The sequence below is a fragment of the Oncorhynchus clarkii genome, chromosome 19, assembly GCF_045791955.1.
Source record: "Oncorhynchus clarkii lewisi isolate Uvic-CL-2024 chromosome 19, UVic_Ocla_1.0, whole genome shotgun sequence".
Lineage (NCBI taxonomy): Eukaryota > Metazoa > Chordata > Actinopteri > Salmoniformes > Salmonidae > Oncorhynchus > Oncorhynchus clarkii.
In genome coordinates this window covers 38,003,232-38,014,551 of record NC_092165.1, presented here as the reverse complement: position 1 = coordinate 38,014,551, position 11,320 = coordinate 38,003,232, and the positions used below count along the sequence as shown (strand labels likewise).

Genomic DNA, 11,320 nt, shown 5'->3' with positions numbered 1-11,320 from the left:
ACTAAGTAACCAATGAATGAGCACGTACTTTTCGTATGAACAACCGGAGGTGAATAACGTGATCAGTACAGTGTGTTTACATTGTGTCGCCAGAAAGCAAGAAAAAACGGTAAACTTGAAATAGCCCATATTCACAACGAGACCAAGAGGGTGAGCCTATTTGCTTAATTATTTTACAAGTTCTTCACAAAAAAATTGCTTTTCTGGTTATTTCGTTTTAATGAATGCCAGCACATGTTGCTGATTATAGCGACTGCAAGATGTAAGTTACTGTTTTGGTCGCTAGCTAAGTTAGCTAATACAAGCCAAACTAGCTAGCTAATTAGCTTGTAAGGGCAGATGCTTAACGTTAGCTATCTATCAAACTGTGAGGACGACATTTTATGTATGATTTGGATAGCTAGTTAGCTATATGAATTAGCTTGCCTCATTGGTCCTTGTTGATTCCCTGTTAGATCTCTCCATTCAACACCTCCAAAATGAGACTGGTGATCCTGGAGGACTATGACCTGGCCAGTGAATGGGCAGCCAAATACATCCGCAACAGAATCATCCAGTTCAAGCCCAGTGCTGACAGATACTTCACTTTAGGATTACCCACAGGTAAACTTTGATTGATTTGCAGATAAAATAAGTGTATCTGGTAATGATTGTAACTTGCCAGGGACTAAATGTTAGTTTGCATGTCATGTAGGTATGTAAGTATCATCCATGTCCCTCTCTTTTAGGAAGCACTCCTTTTGGCTGTTACAAAAAGTTGATAGAGTTTCACAAGAATGGGGACCTCTCTTTTAAATATGTGAAGACCTTCAACATGGATGAGTATGTGGGTGAGTTTGAGCCTACAGGTACAAATTACACTCCCAACCACAGATGGGATAAGATTTTTTTTAGCCCAAGCCAAACCCTTAGTAGCATCAAAGGGTCAAATATCAAACAGACCCTGTATGATTTTTGGGGAGTAATAGTGATGTAGAATCAGAGTGATGTAGCCTTGCAGGAAGAAAGAATCTGTCCACTCGGCTCATTTATAACCTGAGGAAGTGGGAGGTGACGCTGGCCGCTACTGGGAGTTAAGCTGACTTGGCTGGATTTTATTAGCAGCGTGATCGAAACTGGCATTTGTTTTTGCTTTAGTCTTTAAATGCAAGAATGTCACATCAAGTTATGGCCCTCTGCCTCAAAAGTCTGAACTTTCTCCTGTTTTAGCAAATTGGTAAGGTGCAGGCAATTAAGTAGAAACAACATTGCCTACTGATTCATCCCCATCTTATTGCATATGCCTTTATACTCCCTTTCTATCAGCAACGATGAGAAAATGTATTGCTCTAACCTGTCTTTCCTACCAAATCAAAGCTTATTTAGTAGCCTATATGCACACAGTACAATGAAATGCTTACTTGCAAGCTCTCCTCTCAAACAGTACAACTGTTTAAAAAATATATATATATAAGTAAGTAAAGCACAAAAGAACACTCTTATAACATTTGTAAGAAATATAACTATAGTAAGAAAAACAATTACTTATATTACTTATAGGCCTGCCCCGGGCCCACCCAGAGAGCTACCACTCCTACATGTGGAACAACTTCTTCAAGCACATTGACATCGATCCAGCTAATGCCAGTATCCTGGATGGCAATATCACTGACCTGGAAGCAGAGTGTGAGGCCTTTGAGAAGAAGATCACCCAGGCTGGGGGAATCGACTTGTTTGTGGGAGGTCAGTTTTTATACGTGCATGCATGCCTGTGGCTTAAATTGGTTTTAATGTGTTTTAACACCCTGAATACAGAATAAACATTCAGAGATGACCCGTAGTGTGTTTCTATTTTATCTTCAATTGATTGAATTTAGGTCCAAAGTCTCAGGGCTACCTTTATGTTAATGCAACTGTCGTCTGGTCATTAATCAATTTGTCAATGGTCTATGTTCATTAAAGGAGCTAATGTCTTAAAGGAAAATTCCACCCTAAAACGATATTTTGGTATTTGTTTAATTAGTCCATTGTTGATATAGTCCCAAAATGTTTTGCAATCAAGTTTTCAAGATACACTACATGACCAAAGTATGTGGACACCTGCTCGTTAAACATCTCATTCCAAAATCATGGGCATTAATATGGAGTTGCCCCCCCCTCCCCCCTTTTGCTGCTAAAACAGCCTTCACTCTTCTGGGAAGGCTTTCCACTAGATGTTGGAACATTGCTGCGGGGACATGCTTCCGTTCAGCCACGAGCATTAGTAATGTTGGGCGATTAGGCCAGGCTCGCAGTTGGCATTCCAATTCATCCTGAAGGTGTTCAATGTGGTTGAGGTCAAGGCTCTTTGCAGCCCAGTCAAGTTCTTACACACCGATCTTACCATACCATTTCTGTATGGACCTCGCTTTGTGCACGAGGGCATTGTCATGCTAAAACAGGGAAGGGCCTTCCCCAAGCACAGAATCATCTAGAACACATATGTCAGAGTCAAGGCCCGCGGGCCACATCCGGCCCGCAAGAAGGTTTTTTACGGCCCCTGGGATGATCTTGATTTATTATTAGAACCGGCCCGCAGCAAGCCGGCAGCCCGCAGATCTTTTACACGCACCAATACTACATTTCCCACAATGCAAAGGTGACGCACCGAGCAGTAGGCTGCTTCATTTCAATATTTATTGGCACAGCAGTCGTCAGCATCACAGTAAAATTAACTTTCAGATACCCATCAAAAATGGCAAAACGGAAGGTGGATACTGAGAACCGGGGGTTTCAAACAAGGTGGGAGTCGGAGTATATGTTCACGAAGGTAGCTGGAAAACCTGTGTGTCTTCTGTGTGGAGAAAGTGTGGCGGTACTGAAAGAGTATAATCTGAGACGACATTATGAAACGAAACACGCGGACAAAAACAAGAATATGGACATGGAACAAAGGCTACAAAAGGCAGAGGAATTAAAACGAGGCCTCAAATCTCGACAGGCTCTGTTCAAAAAAGCCAAATCACAAGGCCAGGCTGCTGTCAAGGCCAGTTTTATTTTGGCAGAAGAGATCGCTAAATCAGCCCGGCCATTTACGGAGGGGGATTTCATCAAAAACTGCATGATTAAAGTTTGTGACGAAGTTTGCCCAGAAAAAAGGCAACTCTTTTTAAATGTGAGTCTGAGCAGAAACACCATTGCCGAGAGAGTAGACCAGTTGTCCATCAATCTAAAAGAGCAGCTTGTGAAAAAGGGAAAAGATTTTATTGCATATTCCTTGGCTGTGGATGAGAGCACCGACATTTCTGACATTGCCCAGTTGTCAATTTTCATCCGCGGAGTGGACTCCAACCTAAGCGTGACAGAGGAGTTTTTGGCTTTACGTCCTATGCATGGCACAACTACGGGGCATGATTTGTATGAAGAGGTGTCAAGATGTGTAAATGAGATGGAGCTGCCTTGGGAAAAACTCGTGGGTTTGACAACCGACGGAGCACCTGCGATGTGTGGACACAGGAGCGGACTGGTGGCGAAGATACGGGAAAAGATGCAAGAGGAAAACGCGACAGGTGAGCTGACAGCTTATCATTGTATCATACACCAGGAAGCGTTGTGCGGTAAAGCCTTGAAAATGGAGCATGTAATGAGCATCATCACGCGCACAGTTAACTTTATCAGAGCCAAAGGTTTGAATCACCGCCAGTTCAAGGCATTTCTGACGGAGTTAGAAACGGAGCATGGTGATTTGCCTTATCACACAGAGGTGCGATGGCTAAGCCAGGGAAAGGTGCTTCAAAGATGTTTCGAGCTTCGTGAGGAGATTTGTCTGTTCTTGGACAGCAAAGGGAAAGACACAACACAACTCCGAGACGAAATGTTTCTGTGTGAAATGGCTTTTCTGTGTGACATTACGAGTCATCTGAATGCAATAAACTTGCAGCTGCAGGGTCGGGATCGTGTCATCTCTGATATGTACAGTACAGTGAAGGCATTTAAAACCAAACTGACTCTGTGGGAGACGCAGATGCGGAAAGAAAATTTGAGCCACTTTCCCAGCTGCCAGACCATGAAAGAGAAGCTCTCTACCAGTGCGTTCCCGAGCACACAGTTGGCTGATAAAATAGGTATGCTTGCCGCTGACTTTCGACGCCGATTTGCTGACTTTGAAGCACAAAAAAGCAGGTTGGAACTGCTCGGTAACCCATTTGCTGTTGACGTGGAAAGCTCACCACCAAACCTCCAAATGGAGTTGATTGACCTCCAATGCAATGATGCACTGAGGGCAAAATATGCGGCAGTGGGTGCTGCGGAGTTCGCCCGTTTCCTCCCCGGCACAATGCCCCAGCTGCGCATCCAGGCTGCTCAAACGTTGTCTATGTTTGGCAGCACATACCTGTGTGAACAACTGTTTTCTTTGATGAACCTGAACAAAACATCACACAGAAGTCGACTTACTGCTGAACACCTCCACTCAATTCTGAGGATTTCTTCAGCTCAGAGCCTTACCCCGAACATTGATGAACTTGTGGAAAAGATGGGACACCACCAAGTATCACCCTCAACCTCAAACAAGTGAACATTACTGTGCAATCACATATTTAGAGTTTTTACTCAGTTCAAGTTTAAAAGTTAAAATTTAATATTTGTTTTCACTGCATGTTACTTCTCCTTAAACAAAGTGTTGTTTTTGATTAATAGATTTTTGCACTTTATTTTTTTGTATTTCAATCCAATTATATTTTAAAAATATTTCAGTTGAGTGGATGATAGAAAATTGCTATTATTGTTTTTTCTTTGAAGTAAATTTAGCCCACTTTTGCTAAAATAGAAAATATAGTCTACTGATGGTGCCTTGAATACCGGTTTCTTTCATTTAATGTTCATGTTATGGGGATATTTATATAAAGGAAATTTGTCTTTTGTGTCTGTTGAAAATTAAAGATTACTGACAGAGCCATAAGAAAATATTGCTTTATTTATCTGATCATATTGTAATATATTTGTTAGGTTTTCAGTAGGTTCAATTAGGTTCACTAGACTATATGCGTCATTTAAAAATTTTTCAATGAACATTCGAACAGTCCGGCCCTCGTCTTGTAGCTGATTTTTTTATTTGGCCCTCCGTCCATTTGACTTTGACACCCCTGATCTAGAATGTCAACGTATGCTGTAGCGTTAAGATTTCCTTTCACTGGAACTAGGGGGCCTAGCCCGAACAATGAAAGACAGCCCCAGACTATTATTCCTCCACCAAACTTTACAGTTGCCACTATGTATTGGGGCAGGTAGCGTTCTCCTGGCATCCGTGTTTCCGCTGCTCCAGAGTCTAATGGCGGCGAGCTTGACACCGCTCCAACCGACGCTTGGCATTGTGCATGGTGATCTTAGGCTTGTGTGTGGCTGCTCGGCCATGGAACCCCATTTCATGAAGCTCCCGACGAACAGTTATTGTGCTGATGCTGCTTCCAGAGGCAGTTTGGAACTCGGTAGTGAGTGTTATTCAGACCCGGCGGTCCCGTTCTGTGAGCTTGTGTGGCCTACCACTTTGCGGCTGAGCCGTTGTTACTCCTAGACATTTCCACATCACAATAACAGCACTTACAGTTAACCGGGGCAGCTCTAGCAGGGCAGAAAGTTGATGAACTGACTTGTTGGAAAGGTGGCATCCTATGACAGTACCACGTTGGAAGTCACAGCTCTTCAGTAAGGCCGTTCTACTGCCAATGTTTGACAATGGCGATATCATGGTTGCGTGCTCAATTTAAACACCTGTCAGCAACGTGTGTGGCTGAAATAGCCAAATCCACTAATTTGAAGGGATATCCACATACTTCTGTGTATCTAACTTTCAAAATAGAGAAATACAGCCGGTATGATGTATTTCACATCATATGTGTTGCAAAACATAGCATTATATGATGCAAAATAGCGTACCGGCTGTATTTTGAAAGTTTTATATCTTACCTTGATTGTGGACATGCAAAACATTTTGGAACTATGTCAATAATGGACTAATAAAACAAATACCAAAAGATAATTTGAGTTATTAATTCTCTCTCAAGGTATCGGACCAGACGGCCACATTGCCTTCAATGAGCCAGGCTCCAGTCTAGTCTCCAGGACCAGAGTGAAGACTTTAGCAAAGGACACCATCGTAGCCAATGCCCGTTTCTTTGGCAACGACCTGTCAAAGGTCCCCACCATGGCCTTGACTGTGGGTGTGGGGACAGTCATGGATGCCCGAGAGGTAAACTAGGTCTTAACACGATATTCATCTATTTCGTATATTTTCATGGCACAGATATTTTTACACTATGTAGACAAAATAAACTTTTTAACCTAATGTAGATGTACTAATTTTCTTTACAAAAGCTAACTTGTGTTGCAATTTTGAATGTGTTCATTATGATTCTTGTGTCAATAGATGTTTCAATTATAATGATTTTATATTGATTGATTGTGTTTGTTTGTTTGTTATAGGTTATGATTCTTATCACTGGAGCCCACAAAGCCTTTGCCCTGTACAAAGCAATAGAGGAGGGGGTCAACCACATGTGGACCGTCTCAGCCTTCCAGCAGCACCCACGCACCATCTTTGTGTGTGACGAGGACGCCACACTGGAGCTCAGAGTCAAAACAGTCAAGTACTTCAAAGGTAAGCTTGGAATAGGACAGGGTTTACTATAAAGGAAATTGGTTACAACAAAGGTTGTGCACTTTGATACTGGCCAGTTGGTAATTATTACCCACCTAACATGTTTACCATTAATTGTGAATTTCCCTCCAGGTTTGATGCATGTTCACAACCGACTGGTGGACCCAGTACTCAGCATAAAGGACCAATAATGGAGAATAAAACCAAGTCAGAGAATTCCAGACCTCAAAATGGTGGATGGACCCAGTTGTTGGTAGGCTACAACCAGCATGACAATGTGCCAGAGAGATTGTTTGTCAGCACTTCAGTTTAGGGGCTGTGGTTTAAGGCTGCCATAACAACTAACCAAGCATTACAGTGCATGAGATTTGCTCAGTTTGTTACATTGCATTAGGATACTATGAAGGCTAACTGTAAATGCCCCCTCAGCTGATATGTTAAAGATGCCATGAATTCTCATATACAACTGTTACCAATATATTATGAGGTCAGAATCTTTGCAGTATTAGTCTCAAACAGATTTATTTGCCTTCTCGACTACTCTTCTTTCTTCCTTCTGCACAATCTAGAGACGGGATGGATGAAAGCAAAATGTTTAGACCAGCTTAGATGAAATAAATCCCGTTTGGGTTGTTGAGACCTGTTTAACAGGGAAACATACAACACTATAGTTCCTTTACACTCCATTCCATGTCATTTGTAGCTTTGAACGCTCCGTAGGTTGGTTTACCTGACAGTCAGTTATACTTTCCAAGTCGCCACCGCAGTGATTTACACTCAATATACGGTCTTTTGTATCCGAAATGTAATTCTTGGCCATGTTGTATGCTCTCACAAGATTGTATCGGCAATCATTTGATGTCAAGGCATCATGTTAACTTTTCAAGCATCTCTAATCAGTCATTAATTTACCTTTTTTGTTGTTGTTTTGTAGAACATTCTACCAGAACAAGTATGTTTTCATTTCAATGTAACTCAATTTTTCCCAACTACTGGGCTTACAAGATTACAGAGTCTTTTAGAAATTAATTGTGCACATAATGTACTGTAACTCATAAAAATGCTTCATACCGGCTGTATTTGTATTTTGAAAGTGATGTATCTTAAAAACTTGATTGCTGATATGCAAAACATTTTGGAACTATATCAGCAATGGACTAATGAAACAAATACCAAAATATAGTTTTTCTGAGTTATTATCTCTCAAGGTATCGGACCAGACGGCCACATTGCCTTCAATGAGCCAGGCCCCAGTCTAGTCTCCAGGACCAGAGTGAAGACCTTGGCGAAGGACACCATCGTAGACAATGCCTGTATCTTTGGCAACGACCTGTCAAAGGTCCCCTCATAAATGGTTTAGTTCTATAATTTCAATGAAGATGCTTCTTGTAAAGAAATGCCATTTATTTAGTATTACTTATTCAGAGTTGTATACTCAGGAGTCAGATTTAGGGGGTTATTATTTTATGGAAAGAGGACATATTATCTAGTGCAAATATTGAGTTTTGTTACATTCATTTTTCTGAAATGCATGATACACAGGGGAATGAAGGCAACACTATTGGGAGTGAAATATGAATTTCTAGTCTCACTGTTGTACACTAGGTGTCACTCTCTACTAAGATACAAAATCAGAGGGGCCAGTACCAATTGATGAGAGGAATAGTATACCATTTTTCGCATGTTCGTGCTCATCTGAACTGTGCTGGCTCAGATATTTTTAACATTGTCATTCCCAGCATGGCTCCACAAACTTTAGTGGATGCGAAACCAGGCCAGCACTGTACGGCTTGGTTCATTAGACATTTCCTATAGCTTTTCCTTCACTTTGAAAGCATGGAGTAGATATTGTTTACATCTTTCTTTTGAGATTGTCTTTCTACACAGCTTTAGATTTGTCTGCATTAGTTCTATCCAATTTATGCTTATTACTAAGGCTTCTGCTAGCAAAACAATACGCTGTAAATGGATTACACCACCTCTTCTGTTTAATTTCTTATTTCATGGTGTTGTTCGGATCTTAGCTAGAAACCTGCCGCCACTAGCAGAGCATAACCTTGACAGAGGGAGACAATCTGGTTTTCACAACTGTAAAACTACCAGACAGATTCCAAGCACAGGTTGATATTTCCTGTTTACTGATTAAGACATCTCTGCTGCATTAACATTGCTGTGGCTAATTTGATTTAATCTGGTCCTACATAAAACACTAGTTCTGTAAAAATACAAATACAAATCAGTCTGCGTCACAGTTCTAAAGTAGCCCTGTGGTAACTTTAATTATGTCATTTCTGATGTTGATTAGATTTGACATGTAAATACAAAGTAATTGCTTTGTTGATATTATGCAGAGCTTAATTACCCAGCCTGCAGAATGACAAGACGGAGTCAACCTCCTCTGCTCTTTGTTTGTGTGCTAATAGAATGATCTGACAATTTGTTCTGCTTGATGTTAATGGTTTTTCACTCAGTATGCAAAATTAAGGCACTGTTAACCAGTAAAGTTAACCAAAACCCCCAGGGAATTGACATAATAGAGAAGCCTAAACTGTATCCATTATCAAGCAGTGCCATCCCTCTGCTTAAACAGTCCCACCAACGGAGTACCGTGAGATTATGATGGAGTCTGTTGATCCTATGGATTTAGGCCTTTCTACCCCTAACAACTGGACTAGAGTCAGTTTTGTGGTGCAACTCATAATTTCTTACATTCGGGGAGCGAGTGTTTAGGAGAGGTTTTTGTTCAAAGGGAGTTGGAAGAATTGACCCTAAATCAGTTGTTAAGGGCCACAAATAACTCCATTGAAGTCCATGACAGGATGAGGATCTCCTGATCAAATGCCCACCTAACCGCCCCTTTCATTACTGCCACCTCTGGTGCCGAGTGGTTCTTTTTGCACAGAATATCATGTGATACCCAATGTTCTAACACCCATTTGGGCTTTAGGTCTTTGCTTTGGCAGTAAATGAAAATAAACCGCCACAAATGGAGAGGAAAATTGCCTGTCAGTCGCTAGCCGTCGCTCTTAGTAAAGCAAGTGTGCTAAACTACCCAATGGGGCAGAATAGCAAAGAAAGCACTAATCAATGCAATCTGAAGACAAACAGTGATACGTTTGCAATGTGTGACAGCTTGTCAGTAGCCTGTGGACTACTTGTTCTGTCAAAATGACTAAAAAAACCTATTCAGTGTATGGGACTTGCCAGGTTTTCCCTCTAACCTAGTGTAAGATTATAGAAAACACAGAGGACATTTGGGCCTTGTTTTTCCTCCGATGAACATTGACTTTGATACTTGAATGCAGTCCACATAGCTTCCCTCACTCTCTGTCCATCTGCAAGGTTTCCAACACCTCTAGACTGTAGACAGCTTCAGTGCTGTGTGGGAAGGGCTGCCTAATCCATTTCTTAGGGTTCAGTGTACATCCAATCAATCACACCCACCATATAAATATGTATGCACTATCTTTGTGTACTATTAAAATCTTAATTCCTGAGTTAATTGTGTTTGTGTTCATGTTTATGTGTATTAGTGGGTAGTCAAACTTATTGGATGTGACCACTGGTTAAAAGATCCAAAACAAAGAATGAGGCAATCCTCCTATCTGTCTGCAATGAATCAAGGCTCTGACCGGACAGTCTGTTACTGCTCCAATGATCAAAGACGACACTGACCGTATCTGACATAGCAATGAAACTCCTCTGACCCACACTCTCCCTGCTGCTACCCCAACACACCGATCAATACCTACTCCCAGGGAGATATTTGATGCTTGAGAACCCCCAAAAAAGAAAAATACAGATCCACGATGTAAAGTATTCAATAGAAAACCAATGTATTCTATCTCTTGTAGAAATGTTTCACCCTGTTCAAGCTTCATCAGTGTCAAGCAAGAAATTGTTGCAAAAATACATTTCTCATTATAGCTAGGTGATTATTGGTTTGTATGACCGACTTATGGTTCGAAAAGAAAAGCGAGAACTAAAAACAACAAAAATTGAGAAGCCGTACATAGCCGAGGGTCAGTTTGATCTCCCTCTTAAGAACTGACTGCAATGTGAGGCCTTCAAATACCTTCACACCTTTTATACTCTCAAACCGTCAAGCTACTGTAGCCTCCTGAGACCCCCCCCCCCCCCAAAAAAAGATTAGAAAAACATATTGTTATTTTATTGCAAAATTATTCATATTTAAGTTGAAATTGTCCTCTATAGTGGTCATTAGGACTTAAATATGGAAGAAATGAACACTACAGTCAATGGGCACAGTAGGTAAAAACATAGTTGCAGCATATGGGTGTTCACTACAGAGGCGATTTCTTGATAAGCTCTTATTTAGCTTTTATTTAATGTGAACAAAATGATTACACAGTCCTGACAATTCACTTAACAATTCTTGAGATATTAATTTCCATGAAATGTACTGATTTGGACGGCAGACATTTTTTTAAGAACCAGGAAGATAAAGTTGGAACATAACACGTGATATCATTGAAAAGCCGAGAATCTCCTCTCAAAGGGACAACAGTACTTAATACAGTGGCTTGTATGGCCTCAGAGATACGGCCCAAGAACTGATGTCCACTAGAGAGGACAAAATTGTCTTGTGTCTCAGGAGGGTAATGACAAAAACGGACAGCAAACTTTTATCTGTTCTTAAAAGTTCAAATTATTTGTGCTTCTAGGCTTGCAGTTCAGTTGGATCCT

General features: G+C 41.0%; 1 protein-coding gene across 2 annotated transcripts; it reads left to right on the top strand.

Annotated features, from left to right (window-relative positions):
* Nucleotides 1-10,760, top strand: LOC139375129 (glucosamine-6-phosphate isomerase 2). Of its 2 annotated transcripts, XR_011627755.1 has the most exons (8): nucleotides 36-150; nucleotides 456-603; nucleotides 729-830; nucleotides 1,540-1,722; nucleotides 6,021-6,205; nucleotides 6,439-6,613; nucleotides 6,746-6,866; nucleotides 7,822-10,115. XR_011627755.1 is itself a non-coding variant. In XM_071116613.1 (7 exons), the coding sequence occupies exons 2-7, from the start codon at nucleotides 480-482 to the stop codon at nucleotides 6,802-6,804; spliced, it is 828 nt and encodes a 275-aa protein (XP_070972714.1). In that variant the 5' UTR covers nucleotides 1-150; nucleotides 456-479; the 3' UTR covers nucleotides 6,805-10,760. The 2 variants fall into 2 exon arrangements, 1 of the variants encoding a protein (XP_070972714.1); XM_071116613.1 differs by having other exon boundaries at nucleotides 1-150; nucleotides 6,746-10,760.
* The last annotated feature ends 560 nt before the right edge of the window (nucleotides 10,761-11,320 follow it).

Coding starts and splice junctions, on each gene's coding strand:
- LOC139375129 (XM_071116613.1), top strand. CDS start 480: ATGAGACTGGTGATCCTGGAGGACTATGACCTGGCCAGTGAATGGGCA. Junction 604..728: donor CACTTTAGGATTACCCACAG/GTAAACTTTGAT, acceptor CCTCTCTTTTAG/GAAGCACTCCTTTTGGCTGT. Junction 6,206..6,438: donor CAGTCATGGATGCCCGAGAG/GTAAACTAGGTC, acceptor TGTTTGTTATAG/GTTATGATTCTTATCACTGG.